The sequence below is a fragment of the Aspergillus sydowii genome, assembly GCF_001890705.1.
Source record: "Aspergillus sydowii CBS 593.65 unplaced genomic scaffold ASPSYscaffold_4, whole genome shotgun sequence".
Lineage (NCBI taxonomy): Eukaryota > Fungi > Ascomycota > Eurotiomycetes > Eurotiales > Aspergillaceae > Aspergillus > Aspergillus sydowii.
Genome location: NW_024467862.1, coordinates 2,100,700 through 2,117,145, shown reverse-complemented (window position 1 = coordinate 2,117,145; position 16,446 = coordinate 2,100,700). Strand labels below are relative to the sequence as shown.

Sequence of the window (16,446 nt, the reverse complement as noted above, 5' to 3'; positions counted from 1 at the left end):
GATAGAAAGAGATGAATCGTTAATTCAATGGGTAGGTCATGTCATCAAAAATAGAACGTGGGGGACAAAATTCCGACATGGTAGCCCGCAGGAACATGAAATCACAAATCCGTGGTACACCAGGTATTATGTCCACAATATTTACGACTTGTTCTCCTCAGCAGGGGCCTCCTCGGCGGCGGCCTCCTTGGGCTTGCTTTCAGCAGCCGGCTCATCAGTCTTGTTCTTCATGTACTCATCATAAACGCTAAGGGCCTCGTCAACCTTGGCGCGCAAAGCTTCGTCATCCTCGAGACTATCGGGACATCATTAGCATATTAACATATTGCAAGAGGTTAGTAAGAGAAAACTTACAGGCCAAGCAGTTCAGTGTTGTCCATCTCGAGAAGCATACCAGTGATCTTACCAGCCAATTCGGGCTGAGCAGCCTGGATCTTGGGGTAAAGAGCCTCACCGAGCATCTGCTTCTGCTGCTGGGGAGGAGCGGCGGAAAGAGCCGAGGCGGAGAGTCCACCGGCGGTTTCAGTAGGTCCGGGCTGTCCGACGTTCTGTCCGCGACCACCCTGGCCAGGGCGCATCTGACCACCAAGAGGAACACCGCCACGGCCACCACCAAAGCCACCACGCATGGGGCCACCCATTCCAGGGACACCGCCACGACCACGGCCACCGCCGAATTGGACCTGACCCATCTGAGGGTAGCCCATGCCGTTAGGAATGGCACCAGGGCCCTGCATGGCACCCATGGGGAGGCCTTGGAAGTTGGGGGGCATCTGCTGGTTGGGGCCAACGCCACGTCCGCCCTGTTGAGGGAAGGGAGGGTACTGGCCGGGGCGTCCACCAGGGATACCCATCATCATACCAGGCTGGGGAGGGAACATACCGCCGCGCTGAGCGCCGGGGATGAAGCCCTGCTGGCCAGGACCGTAGAAAACGGCAGGCTGCATGTAGGTCTGGGGCATACCAGCAGCGGCAGCGGCCTGTTGCTGGCGGATGTTGTTGCGAGCCTGGATGCTGGCCTCGAGCTGGCTGCGGCGGACATCCTTGCGCTGGGCAAGGGCAACGTAGAGAGGCTTGCCGTTAACCATTCTCTGGTTCATCTCGGTGACAGCCTTGGACGCCTCATCGGGGGAGCTGAAGCAAACGAAACCGAAGCCCTTGCTCTTTCCGAGGAGCTTCTTCTCGCCCTTCTGCTCGCCCTCCTTCTCCTTCTCCTTCTCCTCAGAGGATTCCTCCTTCTCAGGCTCGGGAGCCTTCTCGTTCTCCTTGTTGGTCTCCTTGTTCTCAGACTCCTCCGGAGTAGCAGGCTCAGCGGGGTTGGTGTCGCGCATCACCTTGGCGGAAGTGATGGTACCGTAAGGACCGAACAGCTCGCGCAGCTTCTCGTCGTCAACGTCATCAGTGAGGTTCTTGACGTAGAGGTTGACGCCCTGGTACTTGGAGGCCTTCTCCATACGGGCAGCCTCGTACTGCTTGCGGAGCTCTTCCTCACGCTCATGCTTCTTCTGGGCACGACCAACGTAGAGCTTCTGGCTACGAACCTCCTTGTCGTTCATCTCCTCAACGGCGGCCTGCGCGCTCTCGTGGGTGGAGTAATTGACAAAGCCGAAGCCACGGCTCTTGCCCTCCGAATCACGGCTCAGTGTGGCGGAAGTAATCTCACCATACTTCTCGAAAATCTTGCGGAACTCGTCGTCCTCAACCTCGGGGTCGATGTTCTTGATGTAGATGTTGGTGAAGTTGGCCTTCATCTCCTCGAACTTGCTCTGGCGGTCCTTCTTGGAGATGTGGTGGCCGACGAAGACCTTCTTGTCGTTCAGAAGCATGCCGTTAACGTGCTTGATAGCGTTGTTGGCAGCCTCGGCAGTCTCGTAGTGGACGAAACCGTAACCCTTGGAGACACCGAACTCATCCTGAGCAACCTTGCAGCTGAGAATGTTACCGAAGGCAGCAAAGGTGTCGTGGAGAGCCTTGTTGTCAATGGCATTGTCGAGGTTCTTGATGAACACGTTGCCCTGGCCAGTCTTGCGCAGAGCGGGGTCACGCTGGGACCACATGATACGGCAGGGCTTGCCCTTGATCAGGGTGTAGTTGAGCTCATCAAGAGCACGCTCACCGTGAGCGGTATCATTGTAGTTGACGTAGGCGTATCCAAGCGAGCGTCTGGTGACAGCGTCACGGCAGACACGAATGGAAGCGACCTGGCCGATGGAGGAGAAGAGCTCGTAGAGCATAGCCTCCGTCACGGAGGGGTCGAGCTCACCGACATAGAGGGAAGCCGAGTGAGGCTGAGAGGTGGTAGCAGGGGCCTCGACAGCGGTAACCTCAGCGGCAGCGGCGTTGTCGGGAGTGCCGTTGGCAGTGTTCTCGGCGGGAGCCGGGGTGGTAGCGGCTTCGGCGGACATTTTGAAGGTAGATTACTGCAATCCACAAAAGAAAAACGCGTTAGCAGACTGAAAGATGTCAAATCTGGGCATGCGTGAAGGACAGTGAAGCACAAAAAGATGAACAATTCAATCAAAGGCAGAGTAAGAGCTGCGCGAGCTCAAAAACAGCAATCATTGTTCATCCGCCCCAGCAAATTTTCCAGCCATAACAGCAAGACCACCAGCCGAGGCATGAGCAATGTAATTAAGAAAAGGCATCAAAGGGCATCTCAGAGGAACCACATACCCCAGCACAGGCTAGATGCGCAGGGGAGGATTTTCTCTGTCGATCCCACAATCAAAGGAGGGGAAATTAAAGGCGGTCGCGACAGAAAAGGCAGCCAAGAAACGCAGCAACACAAGAACAGCACAGCGGAGGACGTACGGGCTCGGTTGAGACTGGAGAGACGGTCGGTGAAGGGCAGGAAGAATCGAATTGAAGACTTTTGAGGATGCGAAGAGACGCGATCACGAGGAATGAGGCAAAGGCGGCAGCGAGACGGGAATTCAACCACACAAGACGCACACACCGCACAGTGGAGAGGTATAGATTCAGATAAGTGAATCCGAGGAGGAGGATGGGATATTTAACTTTTTTTAGTTTTCCGGGTTTTTTTTGGAGTTTTTTTTCCGATAGAAGTCGAAAAAAAGGGAGGATGGCAGAGAAGAATGAAAGGGAAGAGAGTCTTTGAGGAGGGGAGGAAAGGAAGATCAAAGAGAGAAAGAGACAAAAAAACTTCAACGTGAAGGCGGTCCGATTCCTTTTTTCTGGATTTTATTTTTTCTGGCCATTTTGGCTGCGCTAGTCCGCTTTTGGTCGAGGTGCCGCCGCTTTAGGGCTGGCGCCACAGTCGGACGGAGTTAAAGAACGATAAGTAGAAAGTTGTTTCAATTGTTCATAGTCTACTCTAATCTAACTAAGATCGAACCCGGCCCCCGAGTTCACCGCATACAACAGCTTCTCCCGCAGCGCATTCGCGCTCTTATACCGCGGCAGCTTCAACAGATTCACACAAGTGCTCGTACTAGGAAGCCGCTCCTGGTCCTCGCTGGAGTCGCGGATGCTGAACCGCGGATGCAAGTGGCTGAACCCCAACAACGGCGCCCGTGGTGTCGACGTGACAAACCCAAGCACCTTCCGTCGCTCCTCGTTTGTCATTCTTTCCATTACCTCCCAAAATAGCTTGATTGTCGGGTGCTCCTCTTTGTCATCGCCTATTGTGTACACGCCACCGTACAAAGTGTTTCGTCTCAGGTCCATAACGTCAATGTCACCGGACTCGCCACTCACTAACGTCTGTAGTTCGGATTGGTTGAACATCGATAGCCATGATGGTTGGATTACCTGACCCAGGCCTTGCAGGAAGGCGTTGGTTTGTAGGGCCGGCTGTATTTGAAGCCGGTAGCGAGCTATGTAAGATATGTATACTAAGCGATTCTGATTCGTGACAGTCGTATCGGAACCGTTGCTCTTCAAGTCTCGAGTGATGGTTCGACTGCGTCCATCTGGGAGAGGTATCGTGTCGGTGACGGTGAAATTCAGCGAGAAGTCTTCTACATCTCCGGGATGGTTCTTCAATTGCAGCTGAACGGTGAAGAAATTAGCAACAAAGAATTGAAATCACGGGGCTAAATTTCACATACCAAACCTTGATAGAGCTCTGAGTCCAAGTCCTTCAAATCGTTGAGGTTTGCTCGGTACGCTGTCTCCCGCTGAGCAGAACTCATCCCGCCCGTCAAAGCCCACTTTAGCAGGAAGAACGGTGCAAAACCAACGTCGACCAGAATCCCTTCGTAAAGACACTTTCCAATTACACGGCCCAAGAATTCATACCTCCGGAGCAAGTCACGGACTTGCTCGTTCCAGTCAGAGGTGTTTTCCTTCAATCCCAACTGCCGCAGGTTTTCCTTTCGTTGCTCAACTGCAACCGGACTAGGATAGAGCAGGTGTTGGTCGTTTTCTTCGAACAACCGCAAGCCAACCGTAGACTTGAACGCTTCATTGGTGACGCTGGTGAGGAACTCCTTCGTAACACCACCTCCATCAATGCCCGCTTCTGGCGCATTGAACTTGTCAATAAATGTAATCTGAATCGGCTCCTTGAGTCCATCCCCAAGTTCATAAAACTGGTCAAACGCATCATCGAACAAACTCTCACGTCGAATATTCGCATGGTGCCTATTAAGTATATCCGTCATTGGCGGCCCATTAAGTGCGCCCATAGACGCCTGCGCCACTGACATCCGCCATGAATCGGGGTCAATGAACCCGTGTCTTCGGCGGAGTTGATCGCGGTAGATGAACTCGCGGAAAATCTGTACCCGTGTCGCAAATGGTATGAAAAAGGGCATGTTCTTCAGTATTTCCAGACGTGGCGCCACGGCCTCCAGTTGTTTTCGACGAGCAGCCTGCTGCTGGCGGCGCCGCAGAGATTCAATACGGCGCGCTTGTTGGGCAAAGCCTGTTCCGACAAGCCCGAGGGACGGCTCATCATAAGCATCGCTCATCAAGTCATCAGGGTCCTCTTCGTCTTCGTCTTGAAGTTGGTGCCTGTTCTCTTCTTCTGCGACGACAGCCGGGATGAATCCCTCCATGTCGAACCGGTCGGTCATCAACCAGTGACGTTCGGGAAGGAACTTTCGTCGCGAGTCCCGTTCGTGGACCATCCGTAGAAGGCCTGTAATAAGACCCTTGAAGTAATCGAGTGGGATTCCTGTTACACCAGGTAGGCCCTTCTCTTTGTTTTTGTTTTCTATATCCCTAACGCTCCCTATCGTGTCCAACTGCGGAGTGGATGAACTGAAATAACTTCGGAGTCCCGCACCGCCATCCGGGATTGTTTCATTTTCGGTCAAGTCGGCCGAGTTCCAGTAAAGGGTAAACGCAAGATTCTTGAGGAAGACCGTCAGTTCTTTGACATCCTTGAGCGAAAGTGCGCTTTCCCTGGTCCAAGTCACACGCGCATTGGAAGAAGCAGTAAACGATGAGGCGCTAGAGAAAAACTCGTCATCGTCCATAACCTTGAGGACGAAAGTATACAGCTCGAGGAAAAGGAGGATAGTGGTCCATTCCTGGTCCCTGTCGATTTGAGAAATGTCCGTAGGTCCAGATGTCGCGCCCGCAGGCTTCAGTAGCGGCAAAACCTTTGTCGAGTCACGACTGATCGCTGCGAACAACTTACTAGACCTTGATGCATGCCAAAAGTATTTGACAGCTGGTATTCTCGATGTTGATCCACCCAGTCGGTCTGATGAAGCAGCGGATCCCAAGTACAGCCACATGCGAATATCATCGCCTCGCCGAGGGAAGACTCTTAACAGCGTCAAAGCATAGTTAGCGAGATCTTTGGCGTCTTTGGAAGCATCAGAGTTGGAATCTGCGAGTTCGCCTTGGGATAGGTGGGTGGGTTGGAGCTGTGAAAGTAGACCTGTTATGCTGGCTGGGTTGACCAGGCTCAATAGTTGATCCTTTATAAACGGATGTAGAAAGGCTCGCTTATTATTATTATCGTCGTCAAAATCCGCAGACTCCTCAGCCTCCAAGCGCCGAGTAATTTGCAGCGCTGTTGAGTTTAACAGTTCTGAAACGACTTTGACGAAACCAAGCTCCGGGGAGTGGTTCGTGATTTGATCTCCTAACGCGGATCTATTGAAAAAGATGAAATAGGCCAGCAGCCAAAGTCGAGAGTCCATTCCATCGGAACTTTGGTTGCCATCAGCGGAACCGATATGTAGAGGTTCCAAGGCAGACGTCAATAACTTGTAGTTTACATTGTTTGCCAAGATATCCAATGACCCCAAAGTCTCCATGAGATCGGGAAGGGTAAGGTAACTCTTAGCGAACCACTCATATGCGGTGAGGGTCTCGGAAGTGATAGGTAATAGCAAAGCAAGAACAGTCTGAATAAGATCGGGTTTCGACAAAGGCGACCGATCCGATATCGTTGCAAAATTCTTCGTCAGGATTGCCATGGTCGAATAATATCCCTGGGCGAGGCGCGCCATCGGCTTGGGGATAAGACCCGTGAGAAACACCAAGAGCTGCAAAAGCCGTGGTACAGCAAAGGCGGGCACAGCTGACGAACCCGCCGAGCGCAGCACCCGCAAGGTCATCTCAGCCAGGCGCTTCAAAAGCATCGTCCATTCCCCCTCCGTGGCCAGAGACGGCACCTCGTGTAATGTTTTCTGAAAGGCATCCGAGAAGTATACCAAGCGAGCGACGTCGCCGCTATTCCGCCGTTCAAAGAACTGGACCAGCAGGCGGAGCTGCGACAGACACGCACTCGCCGTGCCAAACGGAGGAGCGGGCTGAAGTTCCCTCCCTTGCTGCTTTGCGGGATCATCGAACAGAGGCAGAGACTCTGTCCTTTCGTCCTCGATCGCGTCCCATTCCGCCCGCCACATTTCATGTGTTGTCTTTCTGCTGCGGTAGCCCCTCCATGTCCGCTGCACGACCCGCGTGGCCCCTAAGCGGTCCCTCTCCTGTTGTCTTGCCAGTCGCTCCTGCTGTGCGATGGCGAGGGTATTTTGCGGGCCCGGGCCATGCGGGTTCTGACGGCCGGAGGGATAAGCGGCGAAGGGGTTGTTGTTGCGGCCGGAGAGGTTGACCTGCCGGGGGCGGCGAGAGTTGCCCGTAAAGGACGTGAACATGGTTTCGACGGTTCGGTCGGAATCAAGGATGGGCGGGGAGAACTTGAACTGTAGGTTGTAAGTAGTCCGGAAGCCAAAGGGACACCACGGACCCCATGCCGCAGGTCAAAGATGGGAGTGTCAGGATGAGGCGGCGTTGATGAGAATGAGATGGGAACTCGGCGTGGAGTTCAGCCTGTGATGACATCTATCGGCACCTAATAGCCACGCACTTCCACCTAAATACCACCATATGTGCAATATGGCCAGAGTATCAGTATAACTATTTTATGATAAGTAGGTGTATTTCTACTTTGTTTACTGTATTGTGCTTGTCACATAATGGTTAATAAAGATATATATATTTGCGTGCGCATAGACTTCCATACCACTTTTATTCTCATTTAACTGTTTATAACAAAATAGTGTGAATTATTAGTATACGGGGGCTTCGACAACATAGAGGATTTTAAGTTTAACCTCGTAGTTTTCTGGCCAAAAGGGGACTTCGCTATATCTGAACTGGGTATACGCAGGGTTTACCATGCGGTACACTTTTCGTGGACTCCTGCCAAATTCCAACACAGAGAGAACGGATCAGTTTGTCTTTAACTCATATTGTTTCTAATTGCCCTTTTTGATGAAATTCATGATACTACAAACAACAAACAAACAACATCATGCTAGCACTATTGATGAGGGGCAGGGCGCTTAGAGATCACATCGTATAGCCGCCAAAGTATCATACCATGATCTTCGCGCAAGCACCAGACCAACCGCTCCTGCAACCCTCCCCAGCCCGCGTGCTTGTCCAGACATTAACACACCTAGTCCCCGCAGACGGGGTAGAGAGGACAAGCATCTCAAAGAACATCCTGAGGATATGGAGTGGCTGAAGAGGAAGCTTAGACCGGGATTTTATGAGAGTCTGCTGGCTCAAATTGGGGCGCGGCCGAGGGAGATAGAAGAGAACGCAAGAGAGTCTGATGACTGGGGAGAGTAGACTAAAAGATCGAGTCACCAGTTTATACTAGATCGAACCCCGTCTGAAGGACGGCTGCATTCCTGTCCCCTTGCCTTCCTATGAAGTGCATGAGGTGCTATTGTATTCTACAACACTTAGAATAGGATGATATGCTCCATTGCCAATTATTGATTGGTTTAGCCTGGCGTGCCTTGTCATTGACTGGGCAGTCCTAATCTAGATTCTAACCAGCAAACAAGTCATACAAGGAAGGGGCGACCTACGCCGGGTAGGGAAGGTGGGTGGCTCCTTCCTGTGTGTGCAGAGAGCTACGTGGAATGTGCCATAATTGGGGAAGGAGCGGATACAGCTCAAACATGGCAGAATAGGAAGGAGCATAGTGGTGACTTTCACTTAAGAACATATAACTAGTTAGACTATATGTACAAATCCATCACGAACTGTATATGCCATCAGGTCCCATTCGCAGGCTGCTCGTAGACAACCCCATCAATCGTGGTGGTCATAGTCCCGTTTGCGTTGAAGATGTTTGTCATTGAATCAATTTCAAGATGGAACCCGCCTGGCCCAGTTCGTCGCGAGGCTTCTGCTTCTCCCGTCGAAGTTAGATTGGAATACCAGTCTGCACGCGCAGCTGATATGGATGTATGAGAGACGGTCACGTTTTCGGTTCCGACTAGAGTGTTGATACCGTCGTTGGAGAAGTTGGTATACTTTACTGCAACGCCGGTGATTATGTTGTTGCTTCCGCTGATCTTGACGTTTGCGGCGCCTGATACTTTGCCATTTAGGGTGTATACACCAGGAGATACTGCATATCGTTTGGGCTGGGAGTGTTCCGGATCGTATCGTACACCCCAGGGGATGAATTCCGGGACAGATGCAACAGGCTGCGGAGGCAATGGGGCACGATTCGTGAGAGTAGCAAGCATCAGCCTGTTAACCCGTCCACCCGGAGCCGTTGACACCGGACAAGGCAGGGGATTCTTTCCTCCGCATGATGGTGCCTGGACAAGAGCCTGGTAGTACATGATTTGAGAACCATCAGGAGACCATCGCGGGTCCGCTCGGGCATTCCAATTCGGATCGTTGATTGCCCCGTCGGTACCGTCTCCAGCAGCGTTGATCTGTTGTCCAAAGTAGGAGCCGCGGTCCCCGTCATGGTCTATCAGCCAGGGCTGGAAGAACCGGCGCTGTCTGTTATTTCGAGTAGCTGAGGTGATATCCGCCGTGATGAGGTCTGTGATCGGGGGAATGCCGCGCATGCCTGAGAGCCACATCTGTCTGTCTGTTCCGCGGGTGTCGAGGACAACGGTCCATTTGTCGTTAGGCGAGATATCGACGGGGTCAACGTACTCGGGATGTTGAGTTATTCGGCGTACTTTGCCGGTGGTAAGGTCTGCAGCGAATATGTCCCAATTGGATGATTCTGCAGGGTATCCTATATACGTCACCTCCTTCCCGGTACCTGAGAATCCACGCAGCTCGCCAACTGATATCGCGCTAGAATTCAGCTTGATCTCACTGCCGTTGACTTCCATCGGCTGGGGAGAATCTGGGTCAAACAGGCGAGTGACATTGATAACCTCGTAACGCGCAGTAAGCGGTTTCCCGGTGGTGGGGGAAGGGTTAAATCGCAGTCTTCCAAAGTACCCAAACTGCCCTAGGGCACCGTTTTCCTGCGTGAAGGAGTTGAACCCCAGATGCACATTGTCAGGATGGATTCGAAGTTCGCGAATAGTCCCTCCTTCCCACCAGATTGGATATATGTGGACCTTGTCAGGGGTGCACTCTGGACTTGCAAGCTGCGCATTGCCGCAATCGACGATACTCGTTCCAGCCATGGCACGCCGGCCATCTCTGAACGATTGCGGGTATTCCACCAACTTCTCGCTGCCCTTTTTATGCTCGTCCGGGACGCCGCAGGTTATACATTTCCAGGGATCGCCGTTGGGGAAGGTGGTCCCGTTTGTCCGGACTATTATCAGTTGCATTCCGGTGTATATACTGGAAGGGTCCAGGCTGGCAGCGGCGCCTGTGTAATTGACTGTTGCCAGGACATGGTTCCCGTCTGGCAGAAAGCTTCCACCTTGGAGGTTCGAATCGACGGCAATGCACCCTGTTCCATGGGGGTTGAGCTTGGGCGTGCAAGACCCTGGCTCACTGGACGCAACGGGTGGCAGGGGGAGCTCAACGATGTGTATCGGTTCGGGGTGTGGTGGTGGCGACGATGCAGCAGTGCATGCTATGCCATAGCCGAGAGTAACGGCCGTAAACACAGCAGCAGCACGAATGACCATAACTCGAGAGGTGGGTCTGCACTTGGTTGATGCCTGTGATTGTGAACTGGTATTGCCAAGAAGGGGTGTCTTTAGGCCGTTATGGCTTGTTTCCATTGAATTGGCAGTCACATTTGAAAAGAAAAGAACAAGCAGACTTCGGACCCTTTTATAATGTCTGGAATCCTACATGGGAGATGGTCCGCCAGGGGCGTGAAACCGTCTCATGCTTGGAATGGCAGTGATCGTGGGGCCCGGTTCGTACTCGTAAAAGTTGCCTGAACGGAGTCGCTTGGAGTGTCACTCAGATTGGCAAACTGGATTCAGTCGGGAGTGATCAACAGACCGTACAGGCAGCAGTGCGTCATCATGGAATTGTGGAGCTGAAGTCGCTGTTATCGTGTGTGTCTACTCTGGGACTTTGCCTCCGCAAGCATTCAGTCAAATTCCGTCTATCCTAGAAGCGTATTTGTTATGAGGATACACCAGCATCGTTATCAGGACGGTGTTTTGTCACAGCAATGCCAATATCCAGATTAATTCGAGCCAAAGAACTAAGTAATGGTATGTTATGGATATATAAAAGGATCAGCCTTCCTCTACCTGAGAAACATTCGCCGTCCCTTGAGCAACTCTCAGATCGTGAGTCGTGCAGCCCCAAGAATACAAGTCATCTGTAAATACCCGAACCTTTGGAACAAAATTCCGATACCAAGGGCCATCTTTGAACTCTCCCAGCTTCCTGTCTCATCATCAGGATACCTATATCTAAAGCATCGACAGCACTTACATCTCGCCATCAACTCGACGGATCCGGTATAACTCATGTGGGAACTCTGGACCGATCGGTCCTGAATGGAGTTCCCTTTCCAGATCAATCGCGATATGGATATTGGGATCTTCTTGGGTATGTCAGGGTTAGGGGGTTGAACATGGATAAGTGGCGCTGCGTGTTCAGTTCGTCGACTGGGCGGTTCTTGGTTTGGAAATATGCCCGGACGGCCTCGTACAGATCTTGCTCGTTGAGGTCCGCTTCTCTGAGACGCAGAATGACTTGTTTTGCTTGTTTCATATTGGCCCAGGATGAAGATAGAGATAGAATAAGAAGGGGGTTGGGGCTTAGAACCAATCAGTTAATTCCAATCAATTAACTCTCAAACATTCTATATAATCTATACCGGCATAGTTCACCCCATTTGCAAGACCTCGCGGTAAAGGACCTTTTCAAAGTACTCGGGCGACATCAAATGCAAGTCCATATCCCATGCGATGATCCCGTCCGGACGCACCAGCAACGCCCCCGAGTCCTCAGACTGAGACAGCGTGCGCCACTTATCCCCTTCATCAAGCCAGTTGCCATTCTTACCGTCCAGGAACACAAGCTCGACCTCACCATAAGCCGAGTCGCGAAGCATCTCCCACCGGGGGTGCTTGGCCAAGACCACAAACCTGTCCATCATGAGCAGATCTCTCACTGACTTGCGCACGCCATCTCTTGTAACCCAGAAATGAGGTAGATGGTGGCCTGGTATTGCTGACGGGTGGTAATTGAATATATCAAACTCTCCGTTCTTCTTGACTTGGCCGCCGGACTGGTCGCCCCGGCCATATTTGTCGACCGAAGGGTAGAACCAGCCTGTTTCAATGCCTGGTGCGTGGAATTCACTATCCAGCACTTTTTGCGCTTCCAGGACGGCGGTGCGGAGTCTCGGATGGTCTGGATGCGCCGGGTCAAGATAGGCGTTAAGCGATGCAACGTTCGCCTCTGCAGGCTGGGTTGGATCGATCCCCAGTGCCCTGTCCATGGCCAGAGCATGGTTCCGCAGATTGGACAGGCTGGTTTCGGCGACGTGCAGAGCGACTGGACGTCTTTCCTCTTCGTATGAATCAAGGAGCACATTAAACCGTGTGGAAGTCTCGCTCTTCATGTCGTCAATAGCAAAGGCAATCTTCCAGACCAGGTTTTGCACATCCTGGATACCGGTATTCAAGCCGAGCGCACCCCAGGGAGGGACACGGTGGGCGGCGTCGCCCACGAGAAAGACGCGGCCGGTTTCACTGCGGAATCTATCGGCGACGATGGAACTCACGACCCAGTGACTGACGCTGAGGAGTTGGATCCTCTGCTCGAGGTTGACAGGGGCCTTCAGTGTCTCTCGTAGTCGGTTCATCATGGAATTTGCATCGAACTTCTCCGGATCAGTTGGGTTGATCGCACACGCAAACATCCACTCCTCCTCCTCCTCCTCCTCCTCCTCCTCGTCTTCGATATTGCCCTTGTTATTACTATTATTATTATAAGGACCAACATGGTACAGATACCCCGTGTTAATACTCCCACCCTTCGCCGGGTCAATGAACCATGTAATCAGCACATCAGGGTCCGGATGGCACAGACTCAGCGGGGCTTTGATATGCGCCGACGCCATAGCCATAACATCCCTCTCACCAGACATGCCCATCCCAAGCATCTGCCCGACAGATCTCCCCCCATCAGACGCAATAACATACGACGCATCGTGCTTTTGGACATCCGTCTCCGTCTCCCCATGCAGAACAGTAACCTCGACATGGTCGCGGAACTCCTGAACATGCATAACCTCCGCACCGTGGAATATACCGCGCGGGTTTAGTTTCCTCGCGCGCTCCAGCAGGATCGGCTCGAGGCGGATCTGCGGGAGAACTGTAATTCGACACGGACTGAACTCGCTATACTCGGGTCCATATATGCCCCCGCCCCAAGCATCCCGGGTAAAGATCTCGCGCCGCGAGTCTTCCGGGTCGAGGCTGGTATACCATGCTGTCTTTGAGTGGGAGTGTGCGGGTGCAGCAGCAGCGGTGACGGCTTCTTCCAGGCCGAGAGAGCGGAATACTTCCAGTGTGCGCTGGTTCAGACCGACCGCTTTGGGGTGGATGGAGGTGCCTGGATACCGTTCGAAGAGCTTGTGGGGGATCTTTTGGTGGGAGAGGGCGATTGATGCGATGAGGCCGACGGGGCCGCCGCCGACGATTATCACGGACATTCTTCCTGATCTTGGTGGTGAATATAGTACTGGAAGTGGATGGATGGTGGTTGTACGGGGTGTGGTGGGGTTTTCTTCCTTATGTGGAGAGCAGTACGCCTTAAAGTGTTCAGCTGGGTATAGCAGGACTCTTGGTATGCTGCAAACGCTTTTCGACTCGAGAATATGAACAAATTAACTACTCCCTAGTGGGTCCTACGCCGACCTATCGGCAGAAGACGGAGTAGATACAAGTCTATCCAATATCATATTAAAGCCAAGCGAATGCAATCAAGTAAGCCCCGGCATTCCCCTCTTCACACCAGGCTCTCCAAAGCCAGGCGCAACCAACGGGCGTCTCCCTTCCATCGGGGTCCGGAAGATGGGGAAGAACTTGACGATGCCACCCCGCCCGAATGCCTCTTCGATCAGATAGACCGTCACGCGCCACCAGGCCAGAATCGAGCTGATGATCCAGAAGTACGCGGCGGCTTTCATGCCCGTTCCCACGCCGCTGCCGAATGCGAAGAGACAGCAGGCTATTGTCGAGCCGATGGCAAGCGTTGAGAGGACGCCGCAGAGGACAATGTCTCTGGCTGAGGCGGCGATTGCCTGGACGCGTTATATTAATACCAGTATATGTTTTAGATCAGTTAAGGGGTACTTACACCGGACCATGTGAAGAATGCCAGCACGACGAACCACGATGCGAGTTCTGGGAAGTGTTCGTGGATGCCGTGCGGTGGGAGGGCACCAGTGGCCTGTTCATCAGTTATCAGTTATCCGGTCTTTTTAGTAATACCTCAGGTAACTAAGGGATATGCATACAACAAGAAGATACAGCAGCCCAATACTCATCCAGAAACTCCCCCAGAGCGCATGGATCACTGTGACAAGGGTATCGCGGGCTGCGTAGCCATAGAGTCCCGCGATAAACTGGCCCAAACCACCCCAGAACGCGACAAAGGGGAAGAATATCGTCGGCGAGCTTTCACTCCCCCATCATCTGGCGATGTAGCTAGCTGTTATGAAGGTCGACCCTGCGAACCCGGCGAGTCCGAGTGCTGCGGGCGCAGCGATGGGCTGCAGGAATATTGAGACTTGTGGGTCGCGCGAGAGCACGCGCTCGATTTTCTCGGGACGGTCTGCTTCGAGGGACATTTTTGTTTCTTTAATCTGGGAAGTTACGGCGAAGTTACGGCAAAGTTATGGCGGAATTTGGTGGTGGTAGTTATACTTTGAACTTGGTGGCCGCCCGTTTAACCTACGACAGCAGCCATGTCAGTATTACGTTGATTGCAGTCCAGCCTCTCATCTGCACAATCTGCTGGATAGGCGCCGGGCATATGGAATGGAATGATCCCTGGCTTCATCCTTGGTTCACCCCGCGAGAACCAGCCGCGCACAGCCGAGAGCCCGGACAGTCTGCTTCTCATTACTGGCGAGCTACTGACTGTGGAACTACATGGTACTCGGTGGCAGCTCGGATTGCTCGGAATTATGTCACAAGTAGCTAATGTACACAAGACGGTGACGTCGTTTATTAATCTGATATTATCTGTCGCCTTCTCCGCGGCATATCGCTGCATCGCTGCACCACTGCGGCATTATCATTATCCAGATCTGTATCGCGTATCTGCTGTATTACTTGCAGAATGTATTATCATTCTATTAGCAGATGCAGATCAACCTTGTCAAGCACGAACCTCAATCTCAAAACCAAGCCCAGCAACTCCATAAACACCGTAAATGCCTGCCTGCCTGCCATTGACCAGTCCCTGTTATATCAAACATTTCTTGAATGAAAATAAAAAAAGTCATTAAACCTCATCAAACATCGGAGCAAAGCACGTCGGACTGGCCAAATCAACATACTTCTTATCCCTCGAGTCCTTCCCTTCCCTCCCCGTCTTTCCCTCGATATCTCCCTCCCCCATCATCCACCGCTCATCAACAACATTCTCATCCGCACTCCCATTCCCGCTCTTGTTACTCTTCATATCGTCTTCTGTCCGGGACTCCGCGAATATATCACCGGGCTGCACCTCGTGCGGTCCCGACGATCGGCCCCGCGGTCGTGTCGCGAGCGGGTCCCGCACTGTATTGCGTAGCTGCTTCGCCTGCTCTTGGAGCTGGGGCTGCATGGCCCTGTGTGAGGATTTCGGACTGGAGGGGGGCATTTTGGACTCTTCTTTTGGTGGGTTGTCCATGTCCATCTGTCGGTATATGTAACTGTTTCTTATGGGTGGTGCGTAAGGATATTAGGATATTAAGTAGGTAGGTAGTCGCGTGTGGGACTTTTTTTGTCTTTTTTTTTTTAGAACGAAATAGTGGAGATCCCCAGGACTAGTACATATTATATGTAATATGCAAGCTATGATATAGTTAGGTCGATTGCGGCCCTGGGATCTGGATCTTATTACATATGTAGTTCCGGGACTGGTGACGAAATGGTGGCGTGGGCCACCCACTTTATGGCTTCTTTCTCCGCCCAAATGGGGCTGGTCGGTTAGATGGAAGAAATACTAGTTTAGCATTTAGCAGTACAATGTGAAGAGAAACAGTAAACGAAAATAGAAACACTGTGGTCTAACTTGATCTGATCAGCCTTATAGCATAATAACATTCACTATTCACTATACTTATATAACCCAAGACAATTATTACAATTTTCCATAATCTCACCTTACCCATAGTATAGTATATCGATCAAAGATCATCAAAGTCCGCCTGGGCAGCATCAAAAAGATCCGCCTCGTCGTCTTGTCCCGGGTGGCCCTTCTTCTTCCCCCCATCGGTGAACGAGTACTCGTCCGAGACGAGATTCCCCTGCTGGTCCATTGTGCGTTCAAAGTCCTCCTGTGGGTGTGGGTGCGATCCACCCTGGGAGAAGCCCTGTTTTTGGCCCTCGTTCTGGGCCTGGAACTGTCGGCGTTGGTCTAGGGTCTGTTTTGGTTTGTTAGTTTGTAGCGTCCTTTGGATACTGATACTGGTGCAGGGTACGGACCTCTTCTTGGAGGTTTGGGTAGCGCGGGTTTGTGCTGGGCATTTTGGTTGTTCTTGACGGTAGGTTTGACCGGACTGGTTGCTAGATGAGAATTAGTGTTTGAATGAGGATAATTGAT

At 52.2% G+C, this 16,446-nt stretch overlaps 6 protein-coding genes across 6 annotated transcripts; all 6 read right to left on the bottom strand.

Annotated features, from left to right (window-relative positions):
- Nucleotides 1–227: 227 nt before the first annotated feature.
- On the bottom strand, nucleotides 228–2,405 carry pab1 (polyadenylate-binding protein; the record flags this gene model as incomplete). Its single annotated transcript, XM_040841975.1, has 2 exons — nucleotides 228–288; nucleotides 355–2,405. The coding sequence occupies 2 exons, from the start codon at nucleotides 2,403–2,405 to the stop codon at nucleotides 228–230; spliced, it is 2,112 nt and encodes a 703-aa protein (XP_040703905.1).
- Nucleotides 2,406–3,298: 893 nt separating this feature from the next.
- On the bottom strand, nucleotides 3,299–7,263 carry ASPSYDRAFT_44498 (HECT-type E3 ubiquitin-protein ligase). The gene is made up of 2 exons (XM_040846859.1): nucleotides 4,071–7,263; nucleotides 3,299–4,011 (listed from the first exon to the last, which is right to left on the bottom strand). The coding sequence occupies exons 1-2, from the start codon at nucleotides 7,074–7,076 to the stop codon at nucleotides 3,340–3,342; spliced, it is 3,678 nt and encodes a 1,225-aa protein (XP_040703904.1). The 5' UTR covers nucleotides 7,077–7,263; the 3' UTR covers nucleotides 3,299–3,339.
- A 1,137-nt stretch (nucleotides 7,264–8,400) lies between these two features.
- Nucleotides 8,401–10,484, bottom strand: ASPSYDRAFT_44497 (TolB family protein). The gene has a single exon (XM_040846858.1). The coding sequence runs from the start codon at nucleotides 10,434–10,436 to the stop codon at nucleotides 8,493–8,495; it is 1,944 nt and encodes a 647-aa protein (XP_040703903.1). The 5' UTR covers nucleotides 10,437–10,484; the 3' UTR covers nucleotides 8,401–8,492.
- Nucleotides 10,485–11,427: 943 nt separating this feature from the next.
- ASPSYDRAFT_44496 (uncharacterized protein) lies at nucleotides 11,428–13,419 on the bottom strand. Its single transcript, XM_040846857.1, has one exon. The coding sequence runs from the start codon at nucleotides 13,340–13,342 to the stop codon at nucleotides 11,507–11,509; it is 1,836 nt and encodes a 611-aa protein (XP_040703902.1). The 5' UTR covers nucleotides 13,343–13,419; the 3' UTR covers nucleotides 11,428–11,506.
- Nucleotides 13,420–13,463: 44 nt separating this feature from the next.
- On the bottom strand, nucleotides 13,464–14,486 carry ASPSYDRAFT_44495 (uncharacterized protein). The gene is made up of 3 exons (XM_040846856.1): nucleotides 14,150–14,486; nucleotides 13,990–14,082; nucleotides 13,464–13,933 (listed from the first exon to the last, which is right to left on the bottom strand). The coding sequence occupies exons 1-3, from the start codon at nucleotides 14,177–14,179 to the stop codon at nucleotides 13,613–13,615; spliced, it is 444 nt and encodes a 147-aa protein (XP_040703901.1). The 5' UTR covers nucleotides 14,180–14,486; the 3' UTR covers nucleotides 13,464–13,612.
- Nucleotides 14,487–15,927: 1,441 nt separating this feature from the next.
- ASPSYDRAFT_44491 (uncharacterized protein) lies at nucleotides 15,928–16,444 on the bottom strand. Its single transcript, XM_040846855.1, has 2 exons — nucleotides 16,329–16,444; nucleotides 15,928–16,267 (listed from the first exon to the last, which is right to left on the bottom strand). Exons 1-2 carry the CDS (start codon nucleotides 16,368–16,370, stop codon nucleotides 16,031–16,033), a joined length of 279 nt encoding a protein of 92 aa, XP_040703900.1. The 5' UTR covers nucleotides 16,371–16,444; the 3' UTR covers nucleotides 15,928–16,030.
- Between the last annotated feature and the right edge of the window lie 2 nt (nucleotides 16,445–16,446).

Coding starts and splice junctions, on each gene's coding strand:
- ASPSYDRAFT_44498 (XM_040846859.1), bottom strand. CDS start 7,076: ATGTTCACGTCCTTTACGGGCAACTCTCGCCGCCCCCGGCAGGTCAAC. Junction 4,012..4,070: donor CAGAGCTCTATCAAGGTTTG/GTATGTGAAATT, acceptor TTCACCGTTCAG/CTGCAATTGAAGAACCATCC.
- ASPSYDRAFT_44497 (XM_040846858.1), bottom strand. CDS start 10,436: ATGGAAACAAGCCATAACGGCCTAAAGACACCCCTTCTTGGCAATACC.
- ASPSYDRAFT_44496 (XM_040846857.1), bottom strand. CDS start 13,342: ATGTCCGTGATAATCGTCGGCGGCGGCCCCGTCGGCCTCATCGCATCA.
- ASPSYDRAFT_44495 (XM_040846856.1), bottom strand. CDS start 14,179: ATGAGTATTGGGCTGCTGTATCTTCTTGTT. Junction 14,083..14,149: donor GGCTGCTGTATCTTCTTGTT/GTATGCATATCC, acceptor ACTGATGAACAG/GCCACTGGTGCCCTCCCACC. Junction 13,934..13,989: donor CATTCTTCACATGGTCCGGT/GTAAGTACCCCT, acceptor TAACGCGTCCAG/GCAATCGCCGCCTCAGCCAG.
- ASPSYDRAFT_44491 (XM_040846855.1), bottom strand. CDS start 16,370: ATGCCCAGCACAAACCCGCGCTACCCAAACCTCCAAGAAGAG. Junction 16,268..16,328: donor ACCCAAACCTCCAAGAAGAG/GTCCGTACCCTG, acceptor AAACCAAAACAG/ACCCTAGACCAACGCCGACA.